Below are 13,925 nucleotides of genomic sequence, written 5' to 3'. Positions count from 1 at the left end.
GAGACGACATTGTTCATATAGTCTTTTTTTTTGTCTGAATTAAATTAATGAAAGAAAAAAAGGTTAATGTATTTCCCGGTGAGTTCGGTACCAAGGAAGAAACTAGGGCTGTCCTCAACTAAAGAAAGGTATAGCCGACTAACGCGCATACGATTTTGTCGACTACTCAATAATTTTTTTACTATGTGTAAAACTGAGGTACTCTACAAAGAATCATGCACATGCATCACTTTAAAGCTTATGTTTGCTGCAGATGTGCTCACAAGTTTCTTAGAAATAAGTCATAAAGCATGAAAAATAATATAATAATATATATATATATATATTACAGATAGATAATACAATCAGCAATAAAAAAGTTTTAGGTCAAACTGAGATAAATAAAATAAAAAACATTAATTTAACTGGCATAATGTGATTGTTATTTAAAAAGTATTTGCAATCATGAAGATATGCTGACAATATAAGATTTGTATACAACTTAATCAGTGATGACGTGATATGTTTTCTGTTCATTTGCTGTTGATAGTTCAGTGCGTGTGTTTCGATTGAAAGGATGAATACAGTCCAAAACATTATGAGCTGTGGATATTTCAATTTTATTGTGTTCTTTGAAAAATAGACATAATGTTTATAGACATTGATATATATTTGTTCTTTATCCAATCCAACCTCCAACACATACAGTATACTTTTTATTGATTTACTGGGAGAATCCACGGTTACATCAGGAGACACTTAAACTGGGAAATGGTCAGATTAAGAGCAGAGAAATATCCATTGTGGATTTTGGATTGTAATGCACAATTGAACTTGAATCAATGTAAGGATAAACATATTCTCACAACTCACAGCATGGAACTACAAGTCAGCACATGTATTGATCGCTTCATAACGTTCTGACCACACTGCACAGTTTGTTTTTAACAGATCGTTCGATAGCTTGGTTTTTCTCTGTGTACTGTAGGTTTGCAGTTTAACAGTGGTTGCGTAAATTCCTTGAACACGTCTTAGTTATCGGTATATTGTTCTTCATATTTATAGCTACTATATCTGAGTCCAAAATGTGTTGAGAAGAACTCATAGTGAAGGTTGTCGGCAAATAAAAGGTCAATTTACATGAACATAGGTAGCCAGCATAGCAATGGCCTATATAGCTTCTATAATATATGTTTATACATAAACATATATTATTGCATACAGTATGATTCTGATTCTTGTTGCTGCGTGGATCTGAAGAGGAGAACACGTTTGGAAAGACCTGCAGCATTGAAGCACAGTAGGAGACATGTAGCTTGATGGCACTTGGACTGTGACTACCACAAAAACATTGTTCTAGTACAGTAAAAATAAATGCTGCATTTTTACAGTATATTTTGTATCCGTGTGCAATGAATTAAAAACAAACATACAAGAAGCAACAACAAATAGAATAATTAAAAGTGGCATGGTCACAATATTTAAAAAATATATTTAAAATACACAAAGTTTTAAAAAGCAGCAAAACATGACCATCAGCAGGTTATTGAGCTTGTAAATTAAAGTCACACTTGTAAGTGCCAAGCTTGTATAGAATAATAAAAACAATACAAATAAAACCTTCTGTTTCTCTTAAAGTATGATGCAACCAGTTAACAAAAATAATGATGATACATACATACTGTATGCTGTTCTGCATACTTCATAATGTAGTTTCAAGTGTTGTGTGAGAGAGCAGGAAGGCAGTTATTGTGTCGAAAGCGTCTGTGAAACCAGAAATACTGTAAACAGTAAGCGCTGTCAAACACGATGTAGCTGATGTGATCTCACTGGAGAGCTGCTCCCTGTTATGTAACATAATCTGTCACGTTGTTTGTCACGCTTGGTGCGCCCTTGCTCTGTCTTCATTTCAACACGCAGCACAACCACATCTTTTCTTTTTTCTTTTTTACCAAACTGACCTCGAGCTGCAAAATTGTGCATGCTTGGATGGATAGGTGTGTGTCTACTTGCTTGTGTTTGTCACAGGGAGAGAAGGAGACAAATAAAGGAAGAGCATTTGCAAATGTAATGAAGTGTTTTGGGAAAGAAATTCATTATGAATGTCTTATTTGTAATCCCAGGTAAAAAAGAAATAAAAATACACTGAAGCACACTTAATCTAAGTATACTTAGTATACTTCCACGTGCACATCATTTACGTCCTAATAACGTGCTATTTTTGATGTACTAACAATGCACTTAGTTTGCTACTTATATCATTAGTGCTACTGAAGATATACTGAAAAACATTTGTGTACTTGACTGTACTATTTTGAGACACCATTTTGATTAAATACGTTAAGTACAATGTATTGTTTTTACTCAAAGTATGTTTAAATCCATTCTTCAGAAAAATATTAATACACTTGTTATATAAAATATAGTTAACATGCAATCTAAATGTGTTGATATTACATATAAAATATAAATTATTATAATTTCAAAATTACTTTCAAGTTCTCCTAAAATATATTGAAACACACAATAAAGTTTTTTTTAAGTACTGATTAGTTAAAAAAACTTTATTTAAGTGCATCTTTATCTCAAAATGGAACGGTCAAGTACACGTTATTGTGTTAGAGTATATCTTTTGTAGCACTAACAATATACCATTAGCACACTAAGTACACATCGAAAATAGCACACTTTTACTACATTATTATGTATACTAAATATACTTAAATTAGGTCTACTTAAGTACTTCAGTGTACTTTTTTTACCTGAGTGTTCTGGAAAATAATGTGATTGCCTTTTTTTTGAGAGACTATGTTGTTCTGCATGTTCCGTCTGGTTCAATGTTCTTTCCTCAGTCTGGTCTCGCCTATAGATCCTGTCTGAAGATTCACTGAAGGAGACAAGGTCAGAGGCCTCATAAGACAGAAGAAAAAGTCGGCGTGAAATCTACTCTGAAGGTCTGTTCTAATCGTTGTTGATCTCTAATCTACTCTGATGATGTGTTAACCTCTGACAAAGTATATGTAAAGGACTTCTCTTGGCTTGTTGTTGGATGTAAACAGAGCTTAAAAAGAAGTATTCAGCTAAAGCACATGTTCTCATACTGTGAGTGACAACTCTCACCGAGTGTAATGAAGTCGCGCTGCATCTACATGTACACACAAAGTATTGTGAACATAGAGACACTGTGATGTCCTTGTAGACACTAAGCAGAGATAATGGTTGTTGTGTTCCGTGCTTCTTTTGATCATTTTGTGGCAATGGTGGTCCAATCACTAATAACTTCAAACAACACTGCACCCTCGAGCAGTAGCATCATCCTGCTTTTACAAAATGTGAATCCTCTGGACAGAGTAATGCTCGGTGGAAGCTACGATGTTGTTGTTGTTCAGCTGCTGTCTTCTATTGATTTGTTTCTGTGGTTTGTTTTCTGGGTAGGGCTCAAGACCTGCATGTACTTTGTCAGATCACTATGAATTTCATACAACTGATGTTCAAACAGAAGGCTTGAAACTTTGCTCAGCTATATTAAACTCTGCACCTACAACCTTAAAATCAAGCTTTAATGTCAAGCACAGCAAATAAAGATGATGAGCAAATACTAATAGTCATGTAAGCTGACCTTTCAAAAAAGAAAATACACACGTAGATCAACACACACACACACGTGTTCGCACTCGCACGCAGTCTGCAAACCATGTCAATCATCACACACACTTCTTCACTGTAGGCCTTCTTCTGGACTTCTGTCAGGTCTCCGACTTTGTGGTCACAGGCTGGATGTTCTGGACTTTGGAAAGTGTAACTGGCACCCTTCCCTCTCCGGGCGTTGGTGCTCTCATTATGGGGGTACCTGTGACAAAAGCAGTTCTGCTATGTGGGATATTCATACAAAGCAGTTTGACAACACTGTAAAATCATTTTGCGGAAGCATATTTTGCCGCCTGGGACCCTTTTTTCGTAGTCTCTTGACGTCTAAGGTTTGATAGGTTGATGTTGTGAAGCGGTCACATGGTTAACGTTGGGAATTGGTCGTGGTTAGGTTTAGGTAACAAAACTACTTTGTTAAGTTTAGAAAAAAGATCATGGTTTGGGTTCGAAATAGCTTTGGACGTAACGTCATGTGACTTACATGAGTCACATGGCGTTAGGTCGTAACGTCATTCCCCTAGGTGAAAGTTCTGTGTTTGTTTTACCCATCCACCACCCTGTCACTCCCGTCGCTCTTTATAAAGAGGTAATTGATCTGAGCATCTAATAATGCCATAGATGGGTTTAGTTGAAAGCGTTCGTATTCGTCTCATACAGGCGCTAAAGGGTGCCTGTCAGTGTGTGTCGGTATCAAGAGGCCGACGGCGACTGCTCAAACATCAATATTTGTTTCCCTGGGAGGGAGACCAGGCTGTCCACTTACTCTCTGGCGTTAATTTCTTTATCCTTCATTTCATAATGTGCCGTAACAAGACAGTAGAGAGTGAAACGTTACCAACTGTCGCGTGCAGATCCGCCAATCTCTCCTTAAACTTCTGCTGCAGGTACAGTTCTTCTTTGGAGTAGCTTTTGGCAAAGGCAGAGAGCAGGAGACCCACAGCCATAGAGGTGCCTCCCACACAGAACAACACGGCACCGGTCAGCTTACAAACATCCAGTGCGCGGTTGAAACTGACGGCGTGGCTGGTGAAGAAAAAAGACGATTTGTTTAGTGTTATAAAAACAAAACTACTCTTTGTTCAATTAATGCAATTGTGTTGCCCTATGTATAAGTTACTCCATGTGCATTTCATTAACGCTCCTCCTAATACTCTTTCCCATTAATACACCGTGTTGCTCATTTACCTGTCAACAAAAAGGAGATCATCCTCGCCAAATGCCTCGATTCTGGCTGGAGTGGCATAGCCAACTAAAACAACAATGAGGCCCGCAAACAAGATCAGGGAGCCGAACGCGAGACAGACCTGGCGGGCAAAAAATAAGACATTTTTGCAATCAATAGTATTATTACCCAAAATAACAGCAGGTGAGATGTCACTTTAGTTTGAGCTAGCTGGACGGTTAAACTCACCTTCCAGAGTAAAGAGCTCCACCTGCTAGGCGATCTCTGAATCTGAAAATCTTCATCACGTTCCCAGATAGAAGCTGTGCACTCCTCATAAAACTGGAGAAGAGATCAAAGAGAGACGCTTTTTCATTCCAAACATGGACACTGAAACCCCACGAGAGATCAAGATCTACAACCCTCTTATCAAAATTTCAAAAAGAAAAAGTCAAGTGTTTACATTGTGAGACTGGGAAGAAGAAGGGTTTGTTATAGAAGAGAATAGTTGATATTTGTAGAAGTGTGTGTGTGTGTGTGTGTGTGTGTGTGTGTGTGTGTGTGTGTGTGTGTGTGTGTGTGTGTGTGTGTGTGTTGTACCTGGTGTAGGTATGACCGGACTCCATACTGCTGGCAGTTCCCGCTGGCTTGAGCTTGCTCACCGTACTCCGACCCACAGATCTCTGAGCAAGAAGTCATCCTTCACATCTGTCTACCTGCTTGAGCACACACACACACACACACACACACGCACGCACACACACACACACACACACACACACACACACACACACACACACACACACACACATGAATGCATGACTGCACCCTTGCTTTAAGAAAACACCCACACAGTCTTGTGGATAAACTCTCCCCGGCTTTTACCCATGTATAAACATGCACACACACATCCAAACACTTCACATAATACATTCATACACACAAGCATGTAACCTCACACGGAGGAAAGTTATGTGACATTTTACCGATGGCATGAGTGCCTCAGTACATTGAGATTAATGATGCATTCTCCTTGTCTGCTGTTTCAAAATAAGTCAAGAAATGTTGAATGGGTCCTTCTTTTTAGATCCGGCTGAATCCAGAGTGCTGACAGTGATGCACCGCCCATTTTTTGTTGCGGTGCATCAAACATTAAACAATTTCTTTAGTACAGTATGTTGGAGTTTACAATATTTTATAGACGATATATAAAGTACATACTGTAAAGTATTGTGTAACCCTGCCTTTTGTCTTATAAGACATATATACCAGGTGTGCCAGTCACATAACAAATCTAACAATAACAACAATTGATTGCTTTCCAACTAAAGTGATACATCTCACAGTGCCTGTGATGTTATCTGTGCTATCATATTTAAATGTGGTAGTAGCTTCTGTAAAGATAAAACTTTTAATAGATTAATAGCATGCAGTAGTAAGTAATGTGCCCAAAGTTTTTACAGGATTCAAATGTTTTACATAAAGATCCTTCATGGATCTAACTACAGATCTAATTACAGCTTACATTGTGTCATATATTGTACCTGTTACCTTTTTGTTTTGTTGCAATACAAACAAAACTATTGTATCCTGAAAAAACTAATTTCATTAAAGGACGGGCTCTGATAAATGATAAAGTCCACACACTTGCAGTTCCCTCAGCATCCATTGAGCTCCAGACGCATTTCCCAGCTCAGTGCCTCAGTACACACACACAACTATGTTTCAAGTTTCTGTCAACTAGCACTAAATCTCACCTGCTCTTTCTGTTGCCCCACGACAGAACACGATTGGGACTAAAACATTGCTCCCGGTGTTGGACAATCTTTCTTATAAAATGCCAAAACAAGTCAAACTAAATAAAGACACACGTCCCAGAAACACATTATTTACACTATGTTGTGGTTTAAAGGAGCATGCTCTTATGATACGTGTGACAAATGGACAAAGACATTGCCCTACACAACAAAGCAATATCTGTAACTCATGTGACTTAATGGGCTTTCTGGTTCATTAGGATAATGATGTAAATGAACTAGTGGGTGATGTAATGTTAACATAAACTAGCAGTGGTTACACACGTCTGAAGACAAATATGTTGACTTAAATACTGTAAGGAATACTTTTAGACTTGAATCTGGAGGCACTTTCTAGTTGACTCATCTGGGACTTATATATATATATATATATATATATATATATATATATATATATATATATATATATATATAATTGTATTCAGGTGAGATTAGTTATTTTATACAGTATTTGCAATATTTACTGAAGCAACCTTTGCAGTAATAATAAGTATATTTTCATGGAGGTAATCAAAAAAGAGTGTCTTTGACCTTTCAGCCTGTGTTGACATCAACGTCATTACACAACGTTTGTGTTTTTAAACTTCTGAATAAAGGCATTCATATTAATGAATGCATAACGGACCTCACTTTTGCTGGTCATTGACCGCTGACTCTACACATTCACACATATCTTGTGATGCTATGGTCAAGTATTTGTCTATACAGCCCAATAAACATCGTATTGATCAAATTCAGCACAAAGGTAAAAATCTATTTTTGTCATTTTATTCTACAGACTGTCTTTGTTATCTGAACCTCCTTGTCGATAATACAGACGGATTAAGAATGTTCAGAAATGTGTAGAGGAGGTGGAGAGTGTCTCACTTCATTAAATTGCCAAACATGAATTCACACTGTGTCGTGGTTTCAGTCAGACAACATAATCTGAGTGCGATGAGTGAGATGCTGCATGAAGACGAGACGTGCTGTTCCCTGGTACCTCGTGTTAATCATATCACTGCCTAATTTGTACCTGCTGAGGACTGTCATGAACATCTGGCTCTACCCAGATGCTGCAAAGCCTCTCTACACCCATATCTGCTTATATTCAAGAACGTATGAATATTAATCCAGTCATAATAATAATGAAAAATGCAATATATGGAAATATGACAGATTGCTGATTATGAACTGCAAGTTAGAGACTCCATTCCATTCAGTTTGTGAAACAACATAAACTTTGCTTCAGTGACCTTGACCTGATGTGGTCCAGGGCAGCGTTCAAACGTACAGAAACACACATGCAACCAACAAATGGCTCAAACTCATTTACAGATGACATTATTTGATTGACTGAATGAGATGACTGCGATGCAATGTATCAACCGTGGCATTATAAAAACAACACTACAATTACACATTGTGAAAAAGTCTAAATACTAAATTAAAATGAGCTCCCAGCTCGCAGATGTACATCGTGTCTCTCCTAAGGTCATTTCCAGTCTTATTCAGGTGCATCCTCTCATATTTTGACATTTGTCCTCATCCAACACATTAACTAAATACATCACGACCTATCTTGACCTAAATCAAACACGATTTTGACAAATACAATCAGAATACATCAATACAATCATCATACTGATGTAAAAAAAAAAAAAAAGATGTAAAAACACAAACGGTGTAATATCCCTTCCTACAAGATGTCCTGTCAACCATTGAACCGGGAGCTGGCCGTGGTGCTGCACGCCATTATTATTATCCAGCCCTCAGCCCAGCAGGAAAACACACAGACGTCATATGTGACGCCAGTCTGAAAACAGACAGCTTCCCAACCCCCCATGAGACGCAAATAGACACAAAGCACGCTTTGCAATTAAACTAAGTCTTTGCGTCAAAGCATTTAGACTAAACAAGGTCGTCTGACGTCTTAACCACCTGAACAATATAATCTCTAAATATGACATCTGCAGGTACAGTCTTAGTGTTGAACTTTTATTTCATCTGATTATGATACCAACGCCCGAAACGTTGGTAAATTAATATAGAGCCCAGCGAATTAGTTCAAAGGTGACAACACAAAGTTAAAAAGAACAATTTGTTCGACATTTCTTTCCACATGAACGCTACTTCTAGATGTGCAAAATGATGCGTGCACCGTTGACGGAGTCCCATGCAGGAAATAGGATTTCCCGATATGTTATTTACAAAATCAACAATTCATCAGAGACTCTATGATTCCAGAAATATTCAATGATATCGTCAATTACCTGTCATTACCAGCTCGGAGAGTGATCACTCGCTGCTGTTCCCTCAGCCGGGTCCCATCACTCTACAGTCACCTCTCTCTCTCTCCCTTTCCACCGATGATTCAGATTGTCACGCCGTCTACTGCGCATGCGTCACACCCATGACAATAAAGCCTGTGATTCAATGGTGGATATAAATAACCAGACAAGAGGGATGGAAGTGCTAGTTGAACAGAAAGACATTCATTCAAGATTCAAGATTCATGCCTTTATGGATTAATGGATGAATGAATTAACAGGTGGATAAAAGAGCTATATATATATAGATATATATATATCTATATATATCTATATATATATATATATATATATATATATATATATATATATATATATATATATATATATATATCTATAGATATATATATATATATCTATATAGATATATAGATATATATACAGTACATACAGTAGATAGATAGATATATTGAATAGGACATGTCAAAATAGAACATTTGCCATTACATTATGCAGTCACATGTACATTTTTGGAACATATGGATACAAAATACAATAATTTGCAAATACATGTAAAGCCTGGCTTAATGGGATGTCATGTGAGTCACATAAACACACATTAAAACCTACAGGTGGAGGTAAGGTGAGTAATGCCTCAAATTCCACACCAGGTACACGATAATGCAAAACACACACACACACACACACACACACACACACACACACACACACACACAGACAGACAAACACCATTTTACAGAATTCCAGGCACATTCCAGTACAGTCTATTTTTAGCTGTCACTGACGTGCACTGTTATAGGAAGTGTTAGTCACCATCTCAGTGCTCCTCCTGAGGAAGGTACGACCTAAAAGAGATAACCCACATCACGACTCAAGTATAAAATTCCTGCTCAATAGAGAACGAGAATGATTCTGCTGTTCAGTCAAACTCGTTTTTATGAATTGTTCATTCAGAGTCGGTGCTTCAAAATGAGACTTTTCAGCACTACATGTTCACAAAGTGTATTTCTTGTAAACACTGAAAGTGGCAAATGAATAGGTGTATAGACTTGTGGTGTAGAAGGAGGCTTGATTATGTCTATGAATTTGCACACTTTGTACAGTAGGTTAGGTAGTTTGAAATGACCAGGTGTTGAAGTTTCAGATTTCCAGATAGAAACCCACTGTACAAAAAACATTTGTGAAACAAAGCTCGAGTAGTGCTGGCCCTAAAGAAAGATCGGAATTAACTTTCCTACACCACCAAAAATAATGTGATACAGGATCTCACCTTGAGAAGATCACTTGTAGAACTTCATGATATAATTAGGAAAATGTTGTCTTCTTTTGTTTCTTGCATTTTAATTTAATTTAAGTTTATAGAGCTTCGATTAATTACCAGTCCCATTATTGTTCCCCCTCTGAGGTTTTGACTAAGTGACAGCTAAACAGAATGAATCCTACTTGCGTCTCTTAAACATTAATCAACACTTATTAATTGTCAATGGCTGTTTAGAGAGAGGTACAATTAGTAATACTGGATTACAGATCTGGTACCCGCAATTTAGACTCAGGAGGAAGAACATGTCTGGTAAAATCAATCTTTTTTAAAGGCAGAATTTCAGTCAGCACCCCAGGAAAACAATACTCAGAGGTCGTCTAGAACAAAGGCTGGACCACTGATTATCAATAAGGTGCCAGGAGGGCAGGTGACTGGATCAGATGATAGGCTAAGGCAAGAAACTCAACATTGACAGCTCATGGACAGGTGTGGAATAGCATGTCTCTGTTAGCAGGCAGACCAGGAGAGGTCAGTATGCACACATTATCAGCTGAACTGGTGTCATCAAAGGGAGATGAGAAGGTGGGAGCAGTTGTCGCCATGGCAATGATCTTGGGAATATTTGAAGAGATGCTGTTATCTCTCTCAGGGGAGTTTGTGTTGCAGTGTGCGTCACATGAGCATTTCAGATTGCTTTAAAGGTTTATTTAGTTGTGTTATATAATGACATTGTGTTGCTTTGTAAAGTAGTTTAGTATACACTTAAGATTAAATGACATTATTATTTATTTTTGCATATAATCAAAGACGAGTATAATCATTTGCAGACAAAGGTCTTCAATGATGATGATTTTTTTTAGATGTAAGGTTACACTTATTTTATTGTAAGTGTATATTTTACAGTGTCCCTTATACAATACGATGTCTTTTGCCTTTAGGTAGTAAGTTCAATGATGATGCATCTCACCTTATTTGCAATTACTGGAGTGTCCGGTACATATTTGTTGTATTGTCTATGAACCACATACAGATGATGTTATTTGAAAGACTGGAGACCCATCCAGGGTGTAACTCTGCCTTTTCTCTGATGTATGATGTATGGGTCCCCGGCCCCTCCATGTGATCCTGAATAGTTCAAAAATAAAAGTAACAAATGTACTTCTGATGGCGCATACGTGATAGCATGCCATGCTCCTGAAAATCAGCTTTATATTTCTCATTGTGTACAGGGGGTTAAATCAGAACACACCTGTTTGACACAACAGCCTTTGAACATCTTTCAAAGATCTTGTGTGTTATTATTATATGTCGTTTTTTTAGATATCCCAGAATACATCTCACAGCATCCACTTGATCTAGCTAAACATTGCAGACACATTGTATCCATTTCTGTGTTCAATCACATAAAGTAGTGCACACACACACATGCAGTAGACAATATGTTTTACTGAGGCCTTTGCAGCTTTCCTTTTAGAGTTATTTTTTGTTTTTTCAGCCACAATCCCCTTTTAAAAAACATGTTTATATCCGCTCACTCAGAAGTGACTGTGTTTTTATGAGAACTGCTTTCAGGCCAGAGGAAGTAATGGTCCCATTTTTTATGTAAATTTAATGTGAAATGTGAAACTGAAGCTTGTAAATGCCCTATGTTAAAAAAAAAAGGGGCGAGTTCATTACTATTTATTATTGGTTAACAAAATAATCTGTGCTGCCACATCATAAAATGATTTGTGTGTGTGTGTGCTATCACATTGCAGCATACTAATGCACTTTTGTTTGGAAGAAAATGTTCTGTCATCTCTTCCTCTCTCTTTCTCTCTCCCTGTGTGTACGAGCATCTCAGAGCAGAGAGAGGCGGTTTCTATGGCGACGTGAAAAGGTCACCTTCAGGAAGTTCTCTCTGAGCGTGTGCAGAATGCCAGTTGGATAATCATGCTTCCTGTAATGACTGATAACAGACCACAGCTCATTAGAGAGAGAGAGAGAGAGAGAGAGAGAGAGAGAGAGAGAGAGGGAGAGAGGGAGATGGGGGCGTCGGGAGAGATTATTACTCAGAGCAAAGAAACAATAGGACATTTATACTAATGGCACGCTTTTAATGTGAAATGCACTGCAGTACGCACACTTTATTCATAAAGCGATACTAATCTATTTAGCGGAAATAGTAAAGCAAGACATGAAAATAACTTTGGATTAAGATACTAAACGTCCACTGTCCCCTCTAACTCTGGTGGATGCTTTGCTTTCAGCTGAACTTTGTAGAAATGAGAACAATTATGAATTATTTTGTAATATAGGCCATACTTGCCTGGTTGGGAGATCATTTAAAAACAATATGAGTTACCTGCCATGTAGGGCATTGCTACCTGGCAGGACATTGTGACCTACATTAGCAGCAATGTTGCAGCTGCATTGCAACATGTACAGTTGTTTGACAACAGCTGATTACAAAGGCAATAATAATCATCTATAAAAACCTCTTCAGAACGATAAAAATATTAATTATAATAAAATGCAAGATCATTTATCCGTTTGTTTACAAGGCCATCAGAGCATTGCTTCTTCTAATCCAGTGTCTCAAAGGGTCATCTCCCCCACACTGAATGTATTTTTTATAAAAAGTACAGCCTTATGTCTACCTAAATCATTACTTCGTAGAAGCGTATCCTTGGTTTCCACATGCGTCCTTGACAGAAAATACACAATGATATGTTTCATTACTACTCTGGAACACGTAATGGATTTAAGCCAAGCTGGTAGTCATTAGTTTTCTTATTATTTGCTGTAGGCTACTGTTGTGAGTAGTTTCCTTTAAGTGTTTAACTGTAATTTCCTTTTTTTTCTCAACTTCACCTATTAATTCAACCTTCGCATGCTAGATTACCTATAGACCAAAGTACACACAACGCAATCTCATTTGTGTATCATTCTCTATTAAAAATACAGAAATAAGTACAACAAAGCCTAAAATTGGAGCGGCTGCTGATACTTGAATGTCTTCATACATAACCCTAATCAATTGTAAAATCAATTATTTGCACAGAAAAACAAAATACGTAACTTTAGCAACCACACAGTTGTGTTTAATTTAGTATATAATATCATTTTAGTACATGGTGTCGGTTCTTTTTGTCACTATTGGTGTACAATTGTTTTACATGTTGTCCGCTATTCTCTGTAAAGTATCTTATTATAACTATATGTTGTCTGATAATGGATCAAATAGACACACTACTATGACGGTGGGGATCTTGCTATAAATGAGATTAACTGATGAACCATTGAAGCAGTTCAATACAGCCCATAATATGTTATTTATGTAAGTTTTTATGTATGTTTATGTAAACACCAGCGCTGGAGTCAGTTATTACTTCCTACTAACAAGGCTGACATCTACTGGGCACCATGGGTTCTGCATCAACAATGAATACATGCTGTGTATATGTTTAATCCATCTATCTATAGTTTGATTCATATTGGTCTTGAATGTTTTTTTTACTTTTATTTTTGTTATATTCTACACATATAATATAAAGAACATATAATTTGAAGGAGCTACATACAATTATGTCTGTTTTGACTTATATTATTGTCATGCCTCTTCAGAAACACTTATTCAATGGTAATAATCTTTTGTATAATACGTAAAAATGAGCAGCATTAAATACCTCACCTCTCGTACCACCAGAGAATTAACAATACAATTACTGAAGTTTAGGAATAACCAAAAAAAACACAATTTAAGTTTCTCAAATGTTTCATTTAGTCATTTTGGCTTATTCTAGTGT

General features: G+C 37.1%; 1 protein-coding gene across 2 annotated transcripts; it reads right to left on the bottom strand.

The window, feature by feature from the left end:
• Positions 1-578: 578 nt before the first annotated feature.
• nrsn1 (neurensin 1) lies at positions 579-8,966 on the bottom strand. Of its 2 annotated transcripts, none has more exons than XM_029452352.1 (6): positions 8,859-8,966; positions 5,390-5,505; positions 5,039-5,131; positions 4,813-4,931; positions 4,463-4,650; positions 579-3,829 (listed from the first exon to the last, which is right to left on the bottom strand). In XM_029452352.1, the coding sequence occupies exons 2-6, from the start codon at positions 5,486-5,488 to the stop codon at positions 3,726-3,728; spliced, it is 603 nt and encodes a 200-aa protein (XP_029308212.1). In that variant the 5' UTR covers positions 5,489-5,505; positions 8,859-8,966; the 3' UTR covers positions 579-3,725. The 2 variants fall into 2 exon arrangements, with proteins under 2 accessions (XP_029308212.1, XP_029308211.1); XM_029452351.1 differs by having other exon boundaries at positions 5,390-5,508; positions 8,859-8,964.
• Positions 8,967-13,925: the final 4,959 nt, after the last annotated feature.

Source organism: Cottoperca gobio, chromosome 16, assembly GCF_900634415.1.
Source record: "Cottoperca gobio chromosome 16, fCotGob3.1, whole genome shotgun sequence".
Taxonomy (NCBI): domain Eukaryota; kingdom Metazoa; phylum Chordata; class Actinopteri; order Perciformes; family Bovichtidae; genus Cottoperca; species Cottoperca gobio.
This window is presented reverse-complemented; position numbering and strand designations above follow the sequence as displayed.